At 53.0% G+C, this 25,439-nt stretch overlaps 1 protein-coding gene across 1 annotated transcript in view; it reads left to right on the top strand.

Moving 5' to 3' along the window:
- CTSE (cathepsin E) overlaps window positions 1–25,439 on the top strand; it is a 326,557-nt gene that overhangs the window by 74,788 nt on the left and 226,330 nt on the right. The window contains 5 exon segments of the mRNA XM_085640901.1: window positions 12,458–12,614; window positions 17,046–17,073; window positions 17,076–17,102; window positions 17,105–17,155; window positions 17,262–17,380. Coding sequence (XP_085497027.1) covers window positions 12,458–12,614; window positions 17,046–17,073; window positions 17,076–17,102; window positions 17,105–17,155; window positions 17,262–17,380 — 382 coding nt within the window.

Genomic DNA, 25,439 nt, shown 5'->3' with positions numbered 1-25,439 from the left:
AAGACTGCCATTTCCGCCTGGGTGCACTCGTAATGTTACTGTTACTTGTGCCTACACCGACCTTTTTAGGAATTGGAAAGCCGAAAGGGATAAAGCTATGATCAGACCACACCTGTGGAATTGGATTTCCGATCTGAAGTGACATCAGATTAGTGAAAACCGCATCCAACGTATGAAGACGCAGCAGGGCAGATACCGCCAAATATTGGGGACAAACTGGTATGGCACGGCGTGCAAAAAAACAATGGATTTAACCCAGATCTTTGACTGGGGGTGAAGGTCTGATTGGTTCAGCATTCCGTTTATCATCTGTTCTCTATAGCATGAAGACGCGGCAGAGCAGATATCGCCAAAGAGTTGGGACAAGGGATACTCATTGATGGGCATCTGTGCGTCTGCGTGGGTGTGTGCCACTGTTACCCGGGGGCATAATTGGCGCCACAGCACTGGGATGCCCCCGGGAAACCATGCACTTTAGAAATTTTCATTCATTCATTCATTCATTGTGCAGCTGTTTGCTTAGCATATGCCTGTCTGATATCCTGCATTAAGTATGTGCCTTTGTGTGTTGATGTAACTGTGTGTGTGTATATGACCCTGGATTTGAATACCATGATGTCATTATTGATCAGAATGCCTGGACTCAACATTGTTGGTACAGTTGGGGTAGGGGGTCAGTTGATAATTCTACTTGGTAGGTATATTATTGTTTACTGGAGATGTATGGAATCAGTCGCATTAGTTTGCGTTAAATTAGAGGCATTGGGGAAAATGAGGAAACTAGGGCTGTAATATGTGCTTTGGTGAGGCAATGTGAAGATTGGAATGGATATTTTTGCTTTATGGCAAATATGTAGTTTAGCACAGTAATTTGTCAACATTTAATGTGCTTTTGGCAATGTGAAAACTGGCATTGTGATTTACTGCTCTAATGGTGGATGGGGAAATGTGGTACCTAGCATGATCATGTCTATTTTACAAGGGTAATGTGAAAAGTGCAACCATTAAAAATGCAATAGGTCTCGCCTTTCATTAAGTTAAAGCCATTTGCTTTGCTATACAATACCATTAGCAAAGCAAATGGCTTTAACTTAATCAAAGGCGCGACCTATTGCATTTTCAATGCTTGTTAAATAGAAGTCACCCCCGAGGTAGGTACACAATGCTTTAAAGATATTTTGTGCATTAATCCACTTGGATGGCCGTGTCAGCCAAGGAAGTGATGAAGGGTGAAGCATCATTTGGGTTCTGCTGTTGATTTATCACTCTCTTTAGAGCTAAAGATGGTAATCAAACCAAAATACACAAGATCAGCACGAAAGGGGAGTCAGAAAAATTATATAGAAAGTATGGCCAGGTACTACCTACACCCCCTCCTCCCCATTCAAGACCCGGGACAGGAGAGAAGATTTTGGCAGGCGGGGGGCGTGACACCCCCCAGCCGTACTTATTATATACAATTAATAAACATTAATCATAATTACAATATTTACGAAATGTAGCAGAAAATATATACTTTACACGGATTACAATTGACAAGTACAGATATCCGATGGCTAACCTTAACATAACTCTAATACAAAGGTTTCCTATCCATAGCTAAACATATCTTTATTAATCTGTACAAACGTTATTTTCTGCGTACCTAATAGAGCCTACGGCAAGGTCACTAACTGGCGTCAGATCCTTATCAATTTTCTAACCACGCCCTCCAGCCGGAGTGCGCATGCGCAGAGGGCCCGTTCACCGTGAGGGTACTTCCCCCCCCGGTTACCCCCATACGCTCTGTACCTGATCTCCATAAAGGGGCCCTTGCAGCCGTTGTGCACGTGCGGGATGGCCAATCAGCCTAGAGAAAGCGTGACTCCCTCCTTCCCCGCACCCAACTGCCCCTGGAGTTCTAGGAGAGACCAGTTGTCCCTCCCACTTGGGCGACACCATTCGTGAATGGCGCCGCCCTCTAAGGACCTTAAATTTACTGCTCACCAATCATGACCTTACCACCTGACCAACAGAAATCAAAATACGACGATAGAAGACCTGTGAAAAACAAACTTTAGCATTTATAAACAACAATCACAATTATCTAGTCCTCCCGGAACTAAAATAGATTCAACATTCTTTGATTACCAAAAACACCTAACAACCATTTGCTTCTATGGGGATGGTGGGTGGGAAAATACAAGGTTAATGCCTCCTAGCGAGGCGTGGGGGGGCAAGCTGGGGAGTCAGGAACCAAGAGACCAGTTCCTGGGCTCCCCAGCCCTTTATACTCGACTGGTCCGGCCAGACCTACTGGCCGGACGTCAGCCCATCGTCGCGACCCGGAAGTGATTCCGATCACTTCCGGGTCGCGCCTAGGCCAATGGGGGTAGGGGGGCACGCCCAACGCGTCACCAGGTGCGCGATAGGCACGCCCCCAGCTGTAACGGAGGGGGCCGGCTCGACCGCCATACTTTTGGCGTGGCCGATGCCGGCCCGCCGTTCTATATGGCCAGGTACTACCTACACCCCCTCCTCCCCATTCAAGACCCGGGACAGGAGAGAAGTTTTTGGAAGGCGGGGGGCGTGTCACCCCCGGCCATATTTACTATATACAATTACTAAACATTAATCATAATTACAATATTTACGAAATGTAGCAGAAAATATATACTTTACACGGATTACAATTGACAAGTACAGATATCCGATGGCTAACCTTAACATAACTCTAATACAAAGGTTTCCTATCCATATCTAAACATATCTTTATTAATCTGTACAAACGTTATTTTCTGCGTATCTAATAGAGCCTACGGCAAGGTCACTAACTGGCGTCAGATCCTTATCAATTTTCTAACCACGCCCTCCAGCCGGAGTGCGCATGCGCAGAGGGCCCGTTCACCGTGAGGGTACTTCTCGCCCCCCCGGGTACCCCCGTACGCTCTGTACCTGATCTCCCTAAAGGGGCCCTTGCAGCCGTTGTGCACGTGCGGGATGGCCAATCAGCCTAGAGAAAGTGTGACTCCCTCCTCCCACGCACCCAACTGCCCCTGGAGTTCTAGGAGAGACCAGTTGTCCCTCCCACTTGGGCGACACCATTCGTGAATGGCGCCGCCCTCCAAGGACCTTAAATTACCTGCTCACCAATCATGACCTTACCGCCACAGGCTAGCATAGTTGACCGACTATCTAGCCCCCCCTGTGCTCACCAGAAAGGTCATCCCCTGCGACTAAGGCCCCTCAACCATGCCAACATATGTTGTCTGACCAGAAAACTACTGACTGATTACGCAATTGTTCAGGCCATACCGTCAATGCCACCGATATGGGGAAGAGCTCCAGGAACCCAATGTTACCTATTAGGCCATTCTCTACCCACCATGCCGGCCAACGTTGTGCCACCCACTCAGTACCGAGTATGGCACCAAATCCCTCACTGCCCGCGGCGTCAGTCATTAAACCCAACTCCGCGGACGCAGTGGGCGGACCGGGCCACACTACTCTGCCATTGAAATCCTGCAGGAATGCCATCCAAATCCGCATGTCCTGCCGAACCTCAGCCGACAGCCTTGTGTGATGATGTTTCTCCTTGAGGCCCGCCATGGCTTGGGAGATGGATCTGGAGAAAGGTCTAGCCATTGGAATGACCCTTAAAGCAAAATTCAGTTGCCCCACTGTCTGCTGCAGCTAGTGTAGTGTTACCTTCTGTTTGTCCAAGCGTAGCTGTAAATAGAATCCAGCTCAATGTCCAGGAACTCTATCGTAGATGCTGGCCCAACTGTCTTTCCTGGGGCCAGAGGAACCCCCAAATCCGGCATTAGCGCGCAAAATTCCTGCAGCGCCTACCCACCTTCAGGGGAGCCCCGTGACCCCAGGATAAGAAAGTCATCCAGGTAGTGCATGACCCACTGGTGCCCTGTCTTCTGTCTGAAAACCCATTCCAGGAATGAGCTGAATTTTTCAAAATATGCGCATGAAACGGAGCAGCCCATTGGCATACACATATCCATATAAAAACTCCCTTGAAATTTAAAACCAAGCAGATGATAATCGTCCGGATGCACCGGGAGTAACCTAAAGGCCGATTCAATGTCAGATTTTGCCATCAAAGCGCCAGGGCCCAAGCCCCTGAGTATCTCCACCGCCTGGTCAAAGGATGCATTTAACACCGCAGAACTCATCATCAATTGCATCATTCAGCGAATTACCTTTGGGGGCTGATAAGTTGTGTATTAGTCTGAATTCCCCCTCTACCTTTTTGGGGACTACGCCCAATGGGGAGCAGACAAAGTTCCCAACCGGCACAGACTCGAAAGGGCCCGCCACCCTACCCAGGCGCAACTCCTTGGTAATCTTTGAGGAGACTATACCCTCTAACAGAGTTCTCGCCGTAAGATGGCAGGGGTATTTGTTGAGCCATGGTGTCAGAGCCGTCACATCAATGGGGGACCGCGCTTTCAGCGGGGACACCCTCTCACTCCTGCTTCTTTCTACCCTAATCCTTTGATCTTTTGAGGCATTTGGACTCGGGGTGGGATGGGTTGGTGCAAATGGAACACGCATGCTTGAATCTGCACTGACCCTGTGGTCTGGTGCAAGTCCGCCTGTTGAAGTCCCAGCACGTCCCTTTCCTCTCACCATTGCCGTTTGTACCAGAGGTATAACTTGTACTACCCTGTAACCGAAAGGGCTGAAAGGGCTGCGCTGCCTGCGGGGAGTGACTCTTCGTGATACCATGCCCCTCGCCCCTCGCCCCCAAAAAGATCCAACCACGATATGGTGTAAATTCGGTCCCATGACAACATTGGGTCGGATGCCTTTGCCACCCTAAAATTCCTGTCATACTCTAACCATCCTCCGCCCGCAAATTTATCATGTGCCAGCACTATCCTGTTCTGATAGCAAGCCATCTGCGCCTGTACATTAGGGAAACGCTCAGCTGTGACTGCCATGAATATGGAAAAGGCTCTGATCCAGTTCAGTAAGTTCTCTTCCACCCTATACTTCAGCATCTCATTAGCCCATTCCCTGGGAAGCATATAATCTTTGTTCTTCCTTGATTCCTCCCTCTCTCTTTCACAGATCAATAACAAAAACATATTAATATATTCACCAGCCCATATTCTGTTCTTTAACTCCATAGACACATGTCTGCCTAAAAACTCCTGCTCAGAGCTGGACTCCCCCACGCCCAACATTGGCAATGTTGGTAATTTACCTGTTGTTGCGGACCCGGCAGCTTCCTGAGGCATCCCTGCCGCACTGGGGACTGGCAACCCCTTGTTCTCCAGAGTGCCGGTACCACCCCATGCAATGATAGGTAACGATGCAACAGGCCCAGCATTGATTTGTTCTTTGGGACCCGCATTGAGACACAATTCGCGTTGCTTCTGTTAAAGCATCGGTACCCAAATCTTTAACCCCCACCACCGGAGCGAGGATGCCTGCCTTCCCCAACCACGGCAAGATTGCCGCCAAATGTGACACTATCTCTTGAGGGAGGGCGGGTTGGGGCACTGGGACCACAGGGACAGCTGGCGGTGTAAAGGGAACCAATATTGGCACTGGGACCGCTGGTAGCTCTGGAATCAGAGGTGGGACCGCCGGGAGAGCTGGTGGTGTAAGGGGACCCACTATTGGCACTGGGACCGCTGGCCGCTCTGGAATTGGAGGTGGGGTCTGTGGTTCCGGCACTGGTGCCACCGGGGGTGCTGTTGGTGGGACTGGCGCCAACGGGGTCCCTGGACCGGGTACAGGGACCGGGATCGGTGATGTGGGGTCGGTCTCGCTAGGAACCTGTGGAATGGGTGGGTTCAGTCCCTTCCCCACGCGTTTCCTCGCTCTAACCTGTTTGGGGATTAGTGGAAAAGCAGCCTTAGTGGGCACATTAGGGCGCCTAGGCCTCTCTCCCTGCCCCTCCTGCCCCTCTACCTTCTCCCTAAGGTTAGCGAGATCCTGCCCCATCTCGGTCACTTTCCTCATCATTTCCTCCACTAGCTTCTCTATACGAGAGCCCTGTTCCCCCCTCTTAGATTTCCCCGCCATTAGATAGTAGAACACCAAACCACCCTTCTATTTCTAAACAAGGAGACTGGTAGCTCCAAAGCCACAGTCACTAGCACACACCGCGTTAGTATGGTTCACAGCGCTTCAAATTGTTAAGCTACAGATTTAAAAAAGTGCCCTGCTTATTCCCCAAAATTTCCGCTTCCTTTTAGTTATAATGAGACACCCTCAGAAAAGAAACCGCACAATCACAGAATAGTAGTGCTAAATCGGAGTGTTTATGATTACATGCAGGCCTAACAACGGAGGGTGAAAGGCCTTATTATATGTCTGCCCTTCGTTTAATAAACCCCCTAGGTACTGTTAGCGCTCCCCACGTGTCTGATGGCGCCGCCCCGCAATGCCTAAATTTCAAAGTTGATTCCACATGCGGGGAAAGTGCCTGCCGCTATGTTTACGCCGCGCGCGTTCCTGACACGTGTTGTGCAACGTGAAATGCGCTTCTCCTTACATACGCGCCACAATTTACAAACAACCCGACTTCGTTACTTCAATACAATGTATTCTTAATGTCTTCACACAAACCGGAGGGGTGCGCGCTACAAAACCGGTACCTGCGCCACCCCAACCGGATACCTGCACAGAGCTCCTCCTTCAATCCGACCGGCAAGTCGTAGCACCACACAGCGACCGCGACTGCTGTAGGTCACTCTTGTTCCCGCCGGCACACAATAGCTCTTGCAGACAGCCCCGCGCGATATCCCCCAGCATGCGACGCCCGGATCTCGGATACCGAAGCCAGCACAACCTTCGACCCCGCTCCGTAGTGACGACGCCACCTGAAGGAAAAAAGAAAAATACAAGGTTAATGCCTCCTAGCAAGGCGTGGGGGGGGGCAAGCTGGGGAGTCAAGAACCAAGAGACCAGTTCCTGGGCTCCCCAGCCCTTTATACTCGACTGGTCCGGCCAGACCTACTGGCCGGACGTCAGCCCATCGTCGCGACCCGGAAGTGATTCCGATCACTTCCGGGTCGCGCCTAGGCCAATGGGGGTAAGGGGGCGCGCCCACCGCGTCACCAGGTGCGCGATAGGCACGCCCCCAGCTGTAACGGAGGGGGCCGGCTCGACCGCCATACTTTTGGCGTGGCCGATGCCAGCCCCGCCGTTCTAGGAATAGGATGTGTTAAGACGTTCCTCCAGGGCCTGGAGCACTCTTCAGTGGTTACTGGGAATGTCTCAATTGAGTGTCATTTACCACAGACATATCAGGGCCTTGAGTGTTATTGCACTACTCAAATGGACCAAATGGCTCCAGTCTGAGTCTGGACTCTCTTTGTGGTAGCAAGACCAAGCATTCAGTGCTTAATCTAGTAGGAAGCTATGGATCAGAAACTCTGATAACAAGACACACTCAAATAAGACTCAAAGGAGAATGCCAAGCCAATTATATAGTTTAGAAAACATATCCTAATTTACGCTACAGATTAATAGAATATTTTAAAAAAATGATCAACAAGCAAATCAGTATTTCAAAACCCAAAATGCATTACTATCAAAGTCATTGTTAGAAATGGGGGTCTCTAGTTGGCAGAGGTAGGTACCTTTGTCCAAATAGGGACCCTTGCTTCTAGTCAGGGTAAGGGGGATACACACTTTAGATAAACCCTGCTCACCCCCTTGGTAGCTTGGCACGAGCAGACAGGCTTATCCCGAAGGCAATGTGAAAAGTATTTGTACCAACACTCACATTAACACAGTGATAACACCACAAATGATCACCACATCAGTTTAGAAAAATAAAGTATATTTATCTAAACTAAACAAGACCAAAACGACAAAAATCCAACATACAGAGTTAGAAATATGACTTTCAAAAGGTATCAAGAACTTGTACCATAGAAAACTATGGATGCGTGACTTTTCACCAAAGTACCTGTAGCTGCGTCAAAGTTCACCAAGCCAAACAGCCGCAGTGTCGGAAAACAAAGAGATGCAACACTCCTGAGACCCTGAGGAGGCGATGTGACAGTCCCGCTGCATGCGGAGGAATGGTTGCGATGATTCCGGTCTGTATGGGGTAGTTATGTGTCGATTCTTCGTGCCAGTTCTGGTCCGCAGGTGATGCGTCGGAGAAGCGTGGCGCACAGGTACAATGCATGGATCTTCGGGATGCGTCGGAGATCGATGCGGCGGCGTTGCGCAGGGCTGCGTCGGTCTTCTTCAGCCGCGATCCCTGGATGCATCGATTCTTGCCGTGACGACCGGTGCTGCGACGGCTTTCGCAGTGGCACGGCGATGCGTAGAAATTCTTCTCGCGCCATGAAGCTGTGTCGGAAAACAGCCGCATGAAGAGCTATGCGTTGATTTCTGTAGTTCTTTGAGTTTCTTCTCTCTTCCAGCTCGAAAAACAGCAGCAACAACCTCCAGAGGCCCAAAACTGGCACAGGCACTTCCAGGCAGGTCAGAACTCACAACAGCAGAGTTCCGGGGAGCTGGGGGTGAAGTCTTTGTGTCCCTGAGACATCTGAACAGTAGGCCAGCTCACTTCAGGCCCTTGGAGATCTCCTTCAAGGAGGTGACACAGCACACAGCAAAGTCCTTCTCCTTTGCTTGGCAGAAACAGCAACTGCAGGCCAACCCTAGACACACAGCAAGGGCAGTACTTCTCCTCAGTCTCTCCAGCTCTTCTCCTTGGCAAAGGTTCCTCTTGAATTCCAGGAATGATTTACATTTCAGGGGTTTTAGGTCTGATACTTATACCCCAAAATGTCTTTGTTCTCTTTGTGCAAGGGGCTCTGAGCCCAGTTCAAACCAGTTCTGGGGGTACTCTGCCAGTGCACTACAACTTCCTTTGTTAGTGTGGGCCTTGGTCCCAGACACACCATGGGGGGGAGGGGGGGGAGACAGCATTGTGGAAGCCAGGCACAGCCCTATTCAGGTACAGGTGCTACTCCTCCCACCACTCCAAATGCAGATCAGACCTATTCAGCCTAGTGCTGACTCACCCAGACTCCTGGAGCCACCCCAGCCTCTGTCACTCCAAAGCCAGACAGTCAATCCACAAACAGGCGGAGGCACACAGGAAGGTTGAACAAGAAAATAGCCACTTTCTAAAAGTGGTATTTTCACACACACAATTTAAAAACTATCCTTACTAAAAGATGTGTTATTTAATTCTGAGTTCAGGGGTACCAAACTCAATTTTTCAATCTTATACCTATGGGAAGATATGCTTGTAAAATGTTACAAAGCATTCCCCATTCTGTCTCATGGGCAAGATAGCCTTTCAATAGTGAAAAATGAAATTGACAGTATTTCACTATCAGGATATGTTACACACACCAGTACATGTCCTACCTTTCACATACACTGCACCCTGCCCGGGGGGGTACCTTGGGCCTACCATAGGGGTGTCCTATGTGTAAGAAAAGGGAAGGGTAAGGCCTGGCAAGTGGGTGCACTGGCCAGGTCGACATGGCAGTTAACAAACTGCGCACAGGCACTGTGGTGGCAGGCCTGAGACATCTTTTCAGGGCTACTCATGTGGTTGGCACAATCAGTGCTGCAAGCCCACTAGTAGCATTTGATTTACCCGCCCTGGCACACTTAGTGCACTTTACTAGGGACCTACTGGTCAAACAAATATGCCAATCAGGGAGAACCAATCACAATATCAATTTACACAGAGAGCATATGCACTTTAGCACTGAACAGCAGTGGTAAAGTGCCCAGAGAACTATAGCCAAAAAACACAGGTCAGGTAAAGATAGGAGGAAGAAGCAAAAAGTTTGGGGATTACCCTGCAAAAAGGGCCATTTCCAACAGTCATTCACTCTTAAGAATTATGCAACTCTCTTTGGGGTCACATATCTCAACACTGGATAGACTCAAAGGGCTCAAGTGAGTGGGAGGTGACCCTAGTATTCATCTGGAACAGCTGGCAAGGGATAAATGGACAATAAGAGGTCTAGAGGTTTCTCCTCCTTCAGGATACAAAGGATGGGGGTTAATAATAGAATATTGCATTCTTGAATCGAAAATCATACACCAGTGAGAAGCAAGCCCAGCTTTTCAAATGTCTGACTGAAAGAGATGGGGTTACAAGTGGATACAGCAGGGTCGGAGATGGTTTACTAAACAGGCAAAGTCGCAGTAGGCACATTTTCTCTGATTGTTGGTGCTCTCACTTCTGTCTGCAGTAAGCAATGGGGTGGGTGTTCCTCTGAAATTGGCTCCCTCCCCTTGAGCAGATTTCCACAGCAGCTCTCTCTCACTTGGGCCTGAGGTTGGGTCGACAAAGATAGAGGCAGATCCTATCAATGTTTTTATCCAGGTGGTTAAAGTTTAAAATTCTTGTCAGGATAATTTTATAGCTGCACACACCACACATGCGTGCATCTACAAAATTAGGGGGTGCTTCTTTAATTTTTAGTTACCAATCCAAGTTAGATCGGTAACTAAAATTAAATGTGTTAAGTGGGTTTTTTTAAAAGAGGACATACTGAACACAGGGAGGGTACGGAAACGGCCAAGCAACTTGGGAGGATGAGGGCAATGTCAAAGCAACATAGAGAGAGGGTGGGTAGGGAATTACAAAGCAGCACGGGGAGGGTGGGTGGATATTTGTAAAGCACCATAGGGTGAGGGTGAGTGGATAATGGTAAAGCAGCATACGGTGAGGGTGGGTGGATAATGGTAAAGCAGCATAGGGTGAGGGTGGGTGGAGAATGGCAAAGCAGCACGGGGAGGGAGGGTGGATAATGGTAAAGCAGCATAGGGTGAGGGTGGGTGGAGAGTGGCAAAGCAGCACGGGGAGGGAGGGTGGATAATGGTGAAGCAACATAGGGTGAGGGTGGGTGGGGAATGGGAGTGAGAGTGAATGCAACATGGGTGAGTGGAAGAGGGAGGAGGTAGGGAGAAGCAGTCTGTTGACAGAGCTTCATGGTGTGCAGGGGGATACTAGTACACCAGGGAGGCGGACTGAAAGGCACACAAAAGAAAAAAGTAATGCTTTGAAAAGCAAGCAGTGGAAGCAGACATGTCAACCAATCAAAGTGATGGTAAAAAGAGGCACTGCTCCTTGGAACGGACAAGCACACCAATAAGAAGCAGGCAAATGAAAGTGAGAAGAAAAGCCCAAAAATAGTATGCAATGGAAGGGCTCCAAGCCCCTTCATGTTTGTTGTAAGCCACAATATGCCTTTCAACATATAGTGCATGTGCAGTCTTGGAAGGCTTGACCTACAAAATGAGCAGAAGATAGCAAAAGAACATGACATCATCAACCACAGCGTAATCACCAGGAAAAGCTTATCCCTGCACCTCTACAATATGCAGAAAAAGGGTACTCACCCATTTCTCCACTTCTCCAACACAATTCCAACAAACATTTGTCTATTCCTCAATAAGAATAACACAGCTGCCCTTGGAATCTGTTGTAAATTCCGCAACCCTGCAAATTCCTTCTACAGCAGTAAAGCGTATGAATCCCTACTTCGGATTGGAGAGGAGCCGAGATGCAGTGCTCCTATCCTGCCCCAGGCCTTACCATTACTGAGACCCTTTAAATTAAGAAATAGGTATAGAATTTAAGCTCAGTTATATTCTATTACAAAAACATTCCACTTGGTACAACAGATTCACTGGATTCTCCTGCAAGGTTTTCCAAAAATTCTCATGAATCAAATCCTCTTTGCAGCTGATATTATACGCAAAGTCACTCCCACCATCTACATTCTACATGCATCCCTGAATTCCGTTCACCCACCTCAAGCTATTTATTTACACATTCTTGTACGCTTTCTTTATTACTCTTGATATCTTACCACTATAAATATTGAATAACTTTACTTACTTATTAAAACAAGAAACAGTTCCTTATCACCAAAGGCTGAGGTTCTTCATGCTGCACTGTCTAGCTTTCTACTACATTCCAGTAGCTATCCCTAAATTCTCTTCTCCCATAATCTTTGCCCAAGCATAACTTTACCATGGAAATGGGAAGGATTTGCAAAAGCTTTTAAAACTTTACACCTCTTTCGATGAAAAATACATCACTTACATTGAAAACCTATTACAACATCCGGTTTGTGATGAATGTGGTCACGTCTGTCTATGACTCTCAAACATTTGAATAAATACCATGAATTCATAGCCAGCGAATTACAAAATTCATGGTCAGTACTTTACCATGCCACTTAGCAACCACAAATGCTCGCCCCCCATTGTTGAGCCATAGAGTGCATGCAGCGTTTTTTCAAAATAAAAAAAGAGCAGTCACCAACTTGATGGTTAATTGGCTAGAAATAATAAAACAGCATCTATTGTTTTTAATATGGATCTGAAAGCCCTCCAAATAATCAAGTTCTTTAAAAGCAGATTATACTCCACTGTATGTAGTCTCACAACTGTCCAATAACATGTGCTTTTCGGAACTCCTTAACTGTTGTCATGCTTCTACTTCCAGGGTAACACTAAAGCGAAAGAAGTCTGTGAGGAAAGCGCTGAAGGAGCGCGGGAAGCTGTCCGACTTCTGGAAGTCCCAAAACTTGGATATGGTCCAGTACCAAGATTCCTGCCCATCTGCTCAAGGCACCAATGAGCCGCTCATCAACTACATGGACGTGAGTCTGAGAGTCAGCGTCTGTTGTCAGGCTGAAGGTATCAGCACAGGGCAGTTAGCATCTCAGTAGGTGTGGGGTAATGAGGAAGGTTGAGTTACACAACTACTACATCTTAGTGTCATACTCCCCGTTATCCCTCACAGGACCACTCACTCTTTCAAGATGCATGGCTATGTGAGATTAACTGAAGGTGGCAGTGCAAGAACAAAATAATTTTGGAAATTCTTCTTCATGCACAGGTGGGCAGTGCACATCAGAGATTATTAGGTGCTGAGTGTAAAAAAAATCATGCGGTTGAAAGCCAATTTCAAAACAGTGTGTTTATTTTTCTTTTTTCAACTACACACCACAATTATTTGGCTTGTCGATATGTTACTTAGTCGAAGCGCCACTACTCCCACAACTCATCCCCCTGCCCCTAGTTGTGACATTGTTTTGCTCTGGCAGTGCTTGCTGCTGACCAGTGACACCATGGCTGAATCTGACTGTAGGTGGGCAATGATAATGTCATACTGACCCTGTGGTTGAGGGCTTCATGAAATGTTCGCCCTGTGTACAGCACAAGTGTGCCATGGCCGGATCAAAGCAACCTGTAGGAGAGGCAAGGGCGTACAAAGAAGACACGAAAGCTATTGGATGTTGGGTATCTTCCTTGAATTCTTTTCTGGATTAGATTGAGCGCACTAAGTAATTAGTAACACGGTTTTATCAAAAGAGAGAAACTGTTGCTTTTGTGTAAAGTAGTGATGGAAGGACAAAGTTCCAGGTGGTAAGGAGGAAATTAAATCATTAGAGCGGAAAAGTTTAAAGATGTCGAAATGTTCTGTTATCCAAAAGAGGGAAAAAATGACGTCAAACTATGATGTAAGCAAAATATTAGTGCTTGTTATAACACTTCACTGTAAGCCAATCAGTGATAACTGGAGCACTTCTTTGAACCTAGAATCTAGAGGGCTAGCTTTACCACTGAAAGAGGGAAGCTCATTTCCCAGGGCAACCAGAGGTGTGGCAGTGGGCTTCCCATGGTGAAAGGTAAGAAGCAGGAGTTTGAATTGAGATAAAGCGTGGTAGCAACTGGTGAAGAGTACACCAAGATAAGGCGCATTGTCAAGGTGGAGTTCAAGGACCTTTGGGAACCCGTATCTCCATTAGGGCTTTCTTCACTTCATATAGACACAGGTCCATAGCCCCAATGTAATGCATCGCTGCTCAGAGAGCAGTGGGTAGGCATGAGCACCAAATATGAGTTTGGCAGTCTTGGAGCAGGCCACCATGCCACCACCCGCTCCCGGACCGCCAAACAGGGCCACCTCCCGCCTGCCAGATAACAAGTGTTTCGTGGTCTAACGGGTGGGTAGTGTAGCAGTCTTGCGGCTGTGCCTTTCAAAGGCACCTATGTATGCCTTAGAAAGACACTGCGGCAGGACTGCCCCCAGCGTGTTCAAGCACGGCATGGACTTATAAAGTTCATGCTGTGCTGGAACTGGAGTGCATGCACACAGGGGGGCTCAACATGCACACCTATGCATGGGGTGTTTGTTTCATGTCCCCCAGCAGTTTTATGGAGGAAGAACCTTCATGACACCGCTGGCAGTCCTGAAACTCTTAATATGCATTGGGGGTCAATGTGATGATAAATTGAAAAACTGAGTCAATGAACATCAACCACTTATCAGTTTGAGACCAATGACCATTTCCCTTTGCCTACTGCTGTCTGTGTAGGAAGATAAAGCTAACAGCTATTGATATAGTCGGAATCCTTTCGAACCCCTTACCACACCATTGGCTGGTCTCCTTATTAGCATGTGAAGCTGGCTGTTGCGCGTTCTTAAAATGTAACATGGCCAGCTGGTAATCACAGGTGGTTGCTGACTTGATGTTCCTTCATTGTCAGCATCTCGGGCAGTGAGTGGGAATACACTGCAGTGTTATGCCACGATGTTGAATTTGTGGAGTGTAACATATACCTAAAGACATCTTGGTGCCATAGATAATGGAAAGAAGCCGTCCAGCTCCAAGCCATAAACTGGTTTTAGCCTGTACCCATTGGTCCTTTAGTAGGGTATTCCAAAGATAAGTTGCTTTAACCAAATAGAACCTACCACCGATGCAGGCTTTCATGAGAGTTGGAACAAATAGGAGCATGAAGGCTGACAGATGAAAGGCATAACAAGGTGGAATAGTGGGAATGTAGCCACCTAGAAGCAAGATTTATGTATTCAACAAGTGCTTCCAAGGGAATCATTTAATACTTGAATCTGCTTTTGAATCAATCATGCAATTGTTTCTCAATAAACAAGAGCCTGCAATTCCAATTTAGGAAAATAGATTTAAATACTGTATTTACAAATATTCTAAGATAAAGAGCAGAAACTAACACACATAAAAATTGGAAACTGACAAAAATGCAATATACAATTTATACTCTTTTTGCTAGACAATAGCAGGACCAGTGTCAACGTTTCGGTCTCCAGGTATCAACGTATACAAGACCCTCCCCAGGGCAATAGAGGAACTCCATTTTATATTTCCTTGTTCTTTTATGTGCATATGAGCACTTGTGTACGGGAGCAGATTATTAGTGAGGCTCAAGCTAGAGAAACTTTATACGCCACCTGTAGATTTATATAGTGTAGTGTTTCATGATTATTAAATTATGTTATCACTTTTTGTTATTTGTTTGTTTATATTATTTTGACTGTTATTGAGATGAAGACATAGAATTTGGATCTAACTTCTAATCACTCTTGCAAATGCAAATTAATGTATTAAATGTTTTACTGGAAGCACTTGGTGCATAAATATTGTCTGATGGGGCTTCAAGGGGAATACTGAGTTACCTTGTTGTTGACAGAGTTGTATGTTTCACTCGTTCCCACACCAGAAGCCAGCGTACCCTGGCCAGAGCTGGCCGGGTGTCGTCACTGTTCTTCAGCTTGATTAGTGCTTGAGCCCCCCGTCTTTTGCATCACCTGAAGTTTTCTGCATAGGGTTCCTTGGTGGCATCATAGCAATCACTCAAGCAGACCCTACGGAAGAAGATGGCAAGTTGAAGGAGCTTCATACATTCCCAGTGTTGGCAGAAACAGGATTTCAAAACTACTTTTATCTGAGAAGCCATGGACTATTTGGAATCAAACAAGAATCTGATATAAATAACGTACAATATAGTGTATTTATGCCAGCTGTGGACACCAGAGCATCTAACTCCAGGGGAGTATCGATCAAATTCCTTGGTAAATCCAGAGTACTCAAATCCTAATTGTTATATTCGAGGTCTACTTGTCAATTCCAGATTCAATGCGAGACAATGTTCTGTTTTGTAATCTTCTTTGGAATGTTTTTTCTCTCCTTGGCCCTTCTCTTGAAGTTACCCTTTCTTCTTATTTCCCATACCTGTATATTTAAACCAATCAGAATTTTTGGTATTTCTGCAACTGGCTGCCTATAAAACTGGCCCAATGCTAATTGCTGCGTCACATCTTTGCTCTCTGGTATTTTCCCCTTATTTTTCCTCTGCTTTGTCTTGGGGCCTCATAATATGGTGAACCTCACGGTGGCAACATCTATTGTTTATTAATCTGATCTCTTTCCCTCTAATCCTGTGGGCAAACTCAGAGATTTCTGGTCTTCCTGCCTTTCTATTTGAATTAGTTGAATATCACTCTTGAAAACTTTAAAATGTTAATCTCTTTTGACAAATCCCTTAAAATATTCAGTTCCAGATGAATATCTGTTATCACTTTGGCACTTAAGGGACTGTGCTAAATAAAAAAGATCCAAAGAAAATACAACATTCTTGTACTTACTAAACTGAATCTGCCTGTCTTGTTGGTTAAAAAAGCAGCCAGTTTCAGACTCCTGCTCCTGAGGGCGTTCTTCAGAGTAAAAACACTGATTTACCACTTGGACTCCTGCACTTAATAACACTTTATGAGAATACCATATTATCGCTCGCTCTTCCTGCATTTTGCTGTACTTACAAACCAATCTGTACCTGAGGAAATCCCAGAATACTTATTTGCTGTTTAGCGAGCTCCATTGCTGGCTAGAGAGAGAAGAGTCCTGCACAGCTCAAGAGCTGAGATCTCAGGCAAGAAATGACAACCTCCCATAATGAAGGATACCGTCACTTCTTTTGAATGAGAGAACTAGAAATGCCATATTCAACAAAACTTTATCAATCCCAATCTACCAGACAGGAATGTCGATGCTTACACAGCATACGCTTTTGCTTCTGATGGAACTAGCAAGCTTTTTTCTGCTTCTTAACTTCGAAAACACGGTGATGTAACTAGTTTCAGATCACAAGCCATGTGAATGGAAGACGCCAACAGAGATAGATCCTATGAGATGTTCTGTCCGCCTCTTGGAAGCAGTCCGAGAATCCAGGATCAATCTCTTGATCCCTTCTCCCTTTCTTCTTGGTAGGTGGAATACTTTGGGGAAATCTCCATTGGCCCCCCCCTCAAAATTTCACAGTGATCTTTGGTCCTCCAACCTCTGGGTCCCGTCTGTCTACTGCGTCAGCAAGGCCTGTGGTAAGTGGAAACGAATGGGCCGAGCAGAAATAGCCCTGATGTTCACTGCTGTATTTATGGTTATTCCCACTTGGTTATTGATGTCAGCCAATTTCTTGCTCTGCAGAACAACATTCATGGTTCCAGCCCTCACAATCTACCACATACAGCGCTGAAGCCCGTTCCTGCTCTCTTCAGTACGGCACCGGCAGCTTGACAGGAGTCATTGGTGTTGATCAAGTTACTGTAAGTGGAGTGATCTTTAATTCAAAGGTGATTGGGATGGAGTGGTAAACTCTGCCCTTTCTAAGTAAATCATTTCAACATCCGGAACTTAAAAAACAAATAATGCAATATCACCGATTACATTTCATGTAATGTCGCAGATATTTGTCATTCGAGCATTTACTCGTCCAATTGCCATAGCAACACATTTTCCAGTTCTGAATTTCTGATCTTCAGTTATAGCATTGTGCCTCTTCCTCTGCGATATTTACATTAAGTTCTGATTTATTCACCCTATTTCTCTGAGTGCTGAACTTTTATTGCACCCATATTATAAACTTGTAGCAGTGAATACATCTTTTTTGAAAGGACAACAGATCATATTTCCATATGAATGTCTGGTAGTCTAATCATTATTAATAACAGCATGATTACTAATATAAACTCTTTTTGAAATTCTAATCAGCAATTTCATGAGTGGGATACATATGCAGGTGACCGCTCTTTGCAGTAAGTGATGGCTGCCATCTTTGCATGGGTATTTTTAGCCTGGGTGACATTTGTGTAGACAGTCTGCGGTCGCCGTCTTTGTGTGGATAGTCAGTCCAGTTTTCAGACAGAGCTCTGGGGGAACCTAGCAATCCCTGTAATAAATATTGCCTGTAGGATACTGTGAGTTCACTGAATCCAAGCACCTCTTTTTAGGCTTTGGCTTTCAGAGGTGAGCAAGATGAGCACTCAAGGCTAACACAAGGAGGATGAGGCAGGTTTGTTAACTCAGATACAGGTGGCACGAGAATGGCCCCATTAATGTTAATGTCTGCACAGAGTTATTCATTTGGAGGGTCTCACTTTCATTCACTTTAACGTTTCATTTCAGGGTAAAGCTAAATACAGCTTTGCAAATAGTTACTCTTCTACCCAAATAATATACTGGGACAATGTGACTCCTCTAAGGGTGCTGTGATTCAATTACATGCACTAGAAGCACACACGATTGGGAGAAGGGACCATAGAGAACAAGCTAAAAACACATGGGAACAAGGTGACAAGGCAAACGAGGACATGTGGTGAATAGATATTTCTGAGCTTTGACAATACAGCTAACCTTACACACCAGGACTGACTGACCACCGCCAAAGAATGCCAGATCGACCTAATCACACTAATCAGGCAATCGGCCACTTACACTCTGCTCATCCACCGAAAGGAACACCACCGTAAAGTGCATCAACTAACGGGTACAGTATGTGCGCTCAGTGGTTTGAGAGAGCACCCTTCCTGTAGACAGACATTCCTAAAGCACTTTAGAACATAATCGAGAAGCAACAAAATAGAGTACATGTGTGACAGTCAGTACGAACACATCAAGAGGAAATTAATCGAAAAAGTATTCTTTTCTTTTAGTTGATTCTGTATATCTTTATTCAGTATCTTCTTCATCAAATACAGAAAGCACAGCCAACGCGTTTCACCTGGTTACAGGCTTCCTCAGGGCAAGATTCTGTATCCAGCCAGGCAAATGTATAGTATGGACGCCACGCTGCAATAAAAAATGTTGGCACTTTCAATGATGCAGTAAACTAGGGCTGGGCGGAATTTGCGGAATGCCTCTTCGCGGAATTTTGAAAAAAAATTGTGGAAAACGAGCGCACAACCTGAGGGACCGTGTGCCCGGGACTGGGGTCCCTCATGCTTGGGCAGGCTCCCCTATCTCCCCGGCCTGGCTGCGTAGAGAAGCAGGGACCGGCCCCGGGCCTCCTGATTTTTGGTCAGGGCCTGGGATCCCACGTCCTGCGGCCTGCCAAGTGTCCATCTGCCCGGGACAAGGGACCCTGGTCCAGAGCCCCGGAGCCCTGCAAGGGCAGGCGGGAGCCCTACCGCTATGGCTTGGTGTGGGCAGCTGGGAGTCCTTTCGGTCCCGGCCATCTGGTCGCACCTTTCCCTCGGCCATCTGGTCGCGCGCAATGCTTTCCAATGGGGCGACCAGATGGCCGGGCCGGCCTGGAAGTCCCGATGAGGGTCCATTCGCCTCGCGGTTCCCAGCCAGGGCTCCAGGAGGCCGGGCGCGTCCGCGCCTAGGGTCCCCTCCGTCACTCGGAGCGCGAGGGTTACAAGAAAGGTGGGTAGCCTTCCTCCGGATTAGTAGGGGCAGGGTATGCCGGGACACCCCTCCTGGGGATTGTGGTTCTCAGGCGGGGACCAGATGGGCCAAGCCCGGACGACACTTCCCCGGGGCGTCCGGTGCTCCCTCCTCCAGCCTGCGGCGAGGCAAAGTGCCCAGGACGGGCTCCATGGGTCCCCCGGGCGTCCACCGAGGCCTGCAGCCCCAAAGCCCTGCAGCCCTGGAGCCCTTCAGCCCGGAGCCCTGGAGCCCTGCAGGCCCGGAGCCCTGCAGGCCCGGAGCCCTGCAGCCCCGGAGCCCTGCAGCCCCGGAGCCCTGCAGGCCCGGAGCCCTGCAGCCCCGGAGCCCTGCAGCCACCGAGGCCTGCAGCCCCAAAGCCCTGCAGCCCTGGACCCCTTCAGCCCGGAGCCCTGGAGCCCTGGAGCCCTGCAGGCCCGGAGCCCTGCAGGCCCGGAGCCCTGCAGCCCCGGAGCCCTGCAGCCCCGGAGCCCTGCAGGCCCAGAGCCCTGCAGCCCTGGAGCCCTGCAGCCCCGGAGCCCAGCAGCCACAGAGCCCGGCAGCCACGGAGCCCTGCATGGGCAGGCGGGAACCCTAGCGCGAAGGCTCGGGGTTGGACAGATGTTGCACCTCTCCCCTCGGCCATCTGGTCGCGCGCAATGCTTTCCAATGGGGCGACCAGATGGCCGGGCCAGCCTGGAAGTCCCGATGAGGGTCCATTCGCCTCGCGGATCCCAGCCAGGGCTCCAGGAGGCCGGGCGCGTCCGCGCCTAGGGTCCCCTCCATCACTCGGAGCGCGAGGGTTACTAGAAAAGTGGGTAGCCTTCCTCCGGATTAGTAGGGGCAGGGTATGCCGGGAAACCTCTCCCGGGGATGGCGGTTCTCAGGCGGGGACCAGATGGGCCAAGCCCGGACGACACTTCCCCGGGGCGTCCGGTGCTCCCTCCTCCAGCCCGCGGCGAGGCAAAGTGCCCAGGACGGGCTCCATGGGTCCCCCGGGCGTCCACCGAGGCCTGCAGCCCCAAAGCCCTGCAGCCCTGGAGCCCTTCAGCCCGGAGCCCTGGAGCCCTGCAGCCCTGGAGCCCTGCAGCCCCGGAGCCCTGCAGCGCCGGAGCCCTGCAGCCCCGGAGCCCTGCAGCCCCGGAGCCCTGCAGCCCCGGAGCCCTGCAGCCCTGGAGCCCTGGAGCCCTGCAGCCCTGGAGCCCTGCAGCCCTAGAGCCCTGCAGCCCTGGAGCCCTGCAGCCCTGGAGCCCTGCAGCCCTGCAGCCCCGGAGCCCTGCAGCCCCGGAGCCCTGAAGCCCTGCAGCCCTGGAGCCCTGCAGCCCTGCAGCCCCAGGGCCCTGCAGCCACGGAGCCCTGCGTGGGCAGGCGGGAACCCCAGCGCGAAGGCTCGGGGTTGGACAGATGGGAGTCCTTTCAGTCCCGGCCATCTGGTTGCACCTTTCCCCCATCGGCCATCTGGTCAAGCGCAATGCTTTCCAATGGGGCGACCAGATGGCCGGGCCGGCCTGGAAGTCCCGATGAGGGTCCATTTGCCTCCCGGATACCAGCCAGGGCTCCAGGAGGCCGGCCGCGTTCGCCCCTAGGGTCCCCTCCGTCACCCGGAGCGCGCGGGTTACAAGAAAGGACGGTAGCCTTCCTCTGGATTAGTAGGGGCAGGGTATGTCGGAACACCCCCCCCGAGGCCGGCAGTTCCTTGCCGGGGACCAGATGGACTACGCCCAGGCAACATCCTCCCAGGCCTCCGGTGCTTCCCTCGTCCGGCCCGCGGCGTGGCAAAGTGCCCAGGGACGGGCTCCACGGGTCCCAGGCAGTCCTCCGCCGGGCGCCCGGGCCCCGAGAGCTCCGGTTGTCCTCCCCGTGCCTGAGGCCCAGCCGGGGTCCCCCGAGCCCACCCCGGGAAGCAGAGACCCCCGAGCCCTTGGCGGGTGGGTGGGCAGGTGGGAGCCCTACCGCTATGGCTCGGACAGACGGGGGTCCTTTCAGGTGCCGGCCATCCGGTCGCTCTTTTCCCCTCGGCCATCTGGTCGCGCGCGCAATGCTTTCCAATGGGGCTACCAGATGGCCGGGCCGGCCTGGAAGTCCCGATGAGGGTCCATTTGCCTCCCGGATCCCAGCCAGGGTTCCAGGAGGCCGGGCGCGTTCGCCCCTAGGGCCCCCCTCCATCACCCAGGGCGCGCGGGTTACAAGAAAGGGGGAGGTAGCCTTCCTCCGGATTAGTAGGGGCAGGGTATGCCGGAACACCCCTCCGGCGCTGGCGGTTCTTTGCCGGGGACCAGATGGGCTGCTCTCGGGCAACATCCTCCCAGGCCTCCGGGGCTTCCCTCCTCCGGCCCGCGGCGTGGCAAAGTGCCCAGGGACGGGCTCCACGGGTCCTGGGCAGTCCTCCCCCGGGCGCCCGGGCCCGCGGGCCCCGAGAGCTCCGGTGGTCCTCCCCATGCCTGAGGCCCAGCCGGGGTCCCCCGAGCCCACCCCGGGAAGCAGAGTCCCCCCGAGACCTTGGCGGGTGGGCAGGCGGGAGCCCTACCGCTATGGCAGACGGGAGTCTTCAGGTGCCGGCCATCTGGTCGCTCCTTGCCCCTCGGCCATCTGGTCGCGCGCAAGGCTTTCCAATGGGGCGACCAGATGGCTGGGCCGGCCTGGAAGTCCCGATGAGGGTCCATTCGCCTCCCGGATCCCAGCCAGGGCTCCAGGAGGCCGGGTGCGTTCGCCCCTTGGGTCCCCTCCGTCACCCGAAGCGCGCGGGTTACAAGAAAGGGGGGTAGCCTTCCTCCGGATTACTAGGGACAGGGTACTCTGGGACCCCTCTCGGTCCTCAGCCGGCAGCTGGATTGGCCCGGATGCCGCCCCATCCCCGGGGCCTGCCGCGTGGCAGGGTGCCCGGGACGGGGTCCGGAGGGCCCGGGGAGGCTTCCTCTGTGCGTGCGGTCCTGGGAGCCCCGGCTGGGTCCAGGGGCCGGGCCCCTGGTCGGGGTCTCCGGCCCCGTCCCCCGGCACTGCCAAAGGCCCGGGACGGGCTTCCGTTGTGGCCGGGGAGCCTCCCCTCGCTGGCTTGGGTTCAGGAGCTCTGGCCGAGCCCCTGGGGTCCCCGGGGAGGGCGGCCTCCCCATCCCGGGCTCCGTCCTGGGTCCTGCCGCGTGGCAGGGTGCCCGGGGCGGGGTACGGAGGGCCTGGGGAGGCTCCACCTGTGCCTCCGGGCCTGGGAGCCCCGGCTGGGTCCAGGGGCCCGGGCGGGCCCCGGGTGGGGGGCTCCGTCCCCGGGCTCCGTCCCCCAGGCCGGCGGCACTCCCAAAGGCCCGGGACGGGGTTCCGTTGTGGCCGGGGAGCCTCCCCTCGCTCGTCTGGGTTCAGGAGCTCTGGACGGGCCCCTGGGTGCCCCGGGGAGGGCGGCCTCCCCACCCCGGGCTCCGTCCTGGGTCCTGCCGCGTGGCAGGGTGCCTGGGGCGGGGTCCGGAGGGCCCGGGGAAGCTCCCCCTGTGCCTCCAGGCCTGGGAGCCCCGGCTGGGTCCAGGGGCCCGGTCGGGCCCCGGGTTGGAGTCTCCATCCCCTGGCCCCATCCCCCGACCTGCGGCACTGCCAAAGGCCCAGGACGGGGTTCCGTTGTGGCCGGGGAGCCTCCCCTCGCTGGATTGGGTTCAGGAGCTCCGGTCGGGCCCCTGGGGGCCCCGGGGAGGGCGGCCTCCCCACCCCGGGCTCCGTCCTGGGTCCTGCCGCGTGGCAGGGTGCCTGGGGCGGGGTCTGGAGGGCCAGGGGAAGGCTCCCCCTGCGCCTCCGGGCCTGGGAGCCCCGGCTGGGTCCAGGGGCCCGGTCGGGCCCCGGGTTGGGGTCTCCATCCCCTGGCCCCGTCCCCCGGCCTGCGTCACTGCCAAAGGCCCGGGACGGGGTTCCGTTGTGGCCGGGGAGCCTCCCCTCGCTGGATTGGGTTCAGGACCTCCGGTCGGGCCCCTGGGGGCCCCGGGGAGGGCGGCCTCCCCACCCCGGGCTCCGTCCTGGGTCCTGCCGCGTGGCAGGGTGCCTGGGGCAGGATCCGGAGGGCCCGGGGAGGCTCCCCCTGTGCCTCCGGGCCTGGGAGACCCGGCTGGGTCCAGGGGCCCGGTCGGGCCCTGGGTTGGGGTCTCCATCCCCTGGCCCCGTCCCCCGGCCTCCGGCACTGCCAAAGGCCCGGGACGGGGTTCCGTTGTGGCTGGGGAGCCTCCCCTCGCTGGATTGGGTTCAGGAGCTCCGGTCGGGCCCCTGGGGGCCCCGGGGAGGGCGGCCTCCCCACCCCGGGCTCCGTCCTGGGTCCTGCCGCGTGGCAGGGTGCCTGGGGCGGGGTCCGGAGGGCCCGGGGAGGCTCCCCCTGTGCCTCCGGGCCTGGGAGCCCCAGCTGGGTCCAGGGGCCCGGTCGGGCCCCGGGTCGGGGTCTCCGTCCCCTGGCCCCATCCCCGGCCTGCGGCGCTGCCAAAGGCCCGGGACGGGGTTCCGTTGTGGCCGGGGAGCCTCCCCTTGCTGGATTGAGTTCAGGAGCTCCGGACGGGCCCCTGGGGGCCCCGGGGAGGGCGTCCTCCCCACCCTGGGCTCCGTCCTGGGTCCTGCCGCGTGGCAAGGTGCCTGGGGCGGGGTCCGGAGGTCCCGGGGAGGCTCCCCCTGCGCCTCCGGGACCGGGAGCCCCGGCTGGGTCAAGGGGCCCGGTCGGGCCCCGGGTCGGGGTCTCCGTCCCCTGGCCCCGTCCCCCGGCCTGCGGCACTGCCAAAGGCCAGGGACGGGGTTCCGTTTTGGCCGGGGAGCCTCCCATCGCTCGTCTGGGTTCAGGAGCTCCGGCCGGGCCCCTGGGGGCCCCGGGGAGGGCTGCCTCCCCACCCTGGGCTCCGTCCTGGGTCCTGCCGCGTGGCAAGGTGCCTGGGGCGGGGTCCGGAGGGCCCGGGGAGGCTCCCCCTGCGCCTCCGGGCCCGGGAGCCCCGGCTGGGTCCAGGGGCCCGGTCGGGCCCCGGGTCGGGGTCTCCGTCCCCTGGCCCCGTCCCCCGGCCTGCAGCACTGCCAAAGGCCAGGGACGGGGTTCCGTTGTGGCCGGGGAGCCTCCCATCGTTCGTCTGGGTTCAGGAGCTCCGGCCGGGCCCCTGGGGGCCCCGGGGAGGGCGGCCTCCCCACCCCGGGCTCCGTCCTGGGTCCTGCCGTGTGGCAGGGTGCCCGGGGCAGGGTCCGGAGTGCCCGGGGAGGCTTCCCCAGCGCCTCTGGGTCTGGGAGCCCCGGCTGGGTCCAGGGGCCCGGTCGGGCCCCGGGTCGGGGTCCCCGGCCCCGGGTCCCTTCCCCCGGCCTGCCGCTCTGCCAAGGGCCCGGGACTGGGATCTGTCGGTCCCGTGCAGGCCTCCCCTGCTTGTCAAGATTTTCTGCGGGCCCCGGGTCGGAGGGCCCGCCGGGTCCCCCACGCCGCCTCCATGGCTGAGGCCCAGCCGGGGCCCTGGGCCTCCGGCCCCCCATGCCCCGGCACCCGCTCACTCGTTTGTTGGGGCGCAGAGCGACCAGATACCTTCCCTTCCGAGCCCGGCCATCTGGTCGCGCCTGTCCCCCTCGGCCATCCTGTCACGCACGTCCCATTTTTCTAAGTTTCCTTCGGCCATCTGGTCGCGCACGTCCCATTTTTCTAAGTTTCCTTCGGCCATCTGGTCGCGCACAATGCTTTCCTATGGGGGGCGACCAGATGGCCGGGCTCGCCTGGAAGTCTCGATGAGGGTCCATTTGCCTCCCGGATCCCAGCGAGGGCTCCAGGAGGTCGGGTACATTCACGCCTTGGGTCCCCTCTGTCACCTCGTGCGCACGGATTACAAGAAAGGGGGGTAATTTTCCTCCGGATTACTAGGGAGAGGGTCAATCAGACCAAAGTGATGTTTGGCGATCCTGAATCAGGGGAAGGCAGACCCGGGGCCCGCCCGCCGGGGCCCCCAAGGGCCCGGGTACGCTCCTGCCTCTCAGCCCCTTCCC

Source organism: Triturus cristatus, chromosome 1_1 (assembly GCF_964204655.1).
Source record: "Triturus cristatus chromosome 1_1, aTriCri1.1, whole genome shotgun sequence".
Lineage (NCBI taxonomy): Eukaryota > Metazoa > Chordata > Amphibia > Caudata > Salamandridae > Triturus > Triturus cristatus.
The sequence above is the reverse complement of the archived record's forward strand: the minus strand, read 5'-3'. Positions and strand labels throughout refer to the sequence as shown.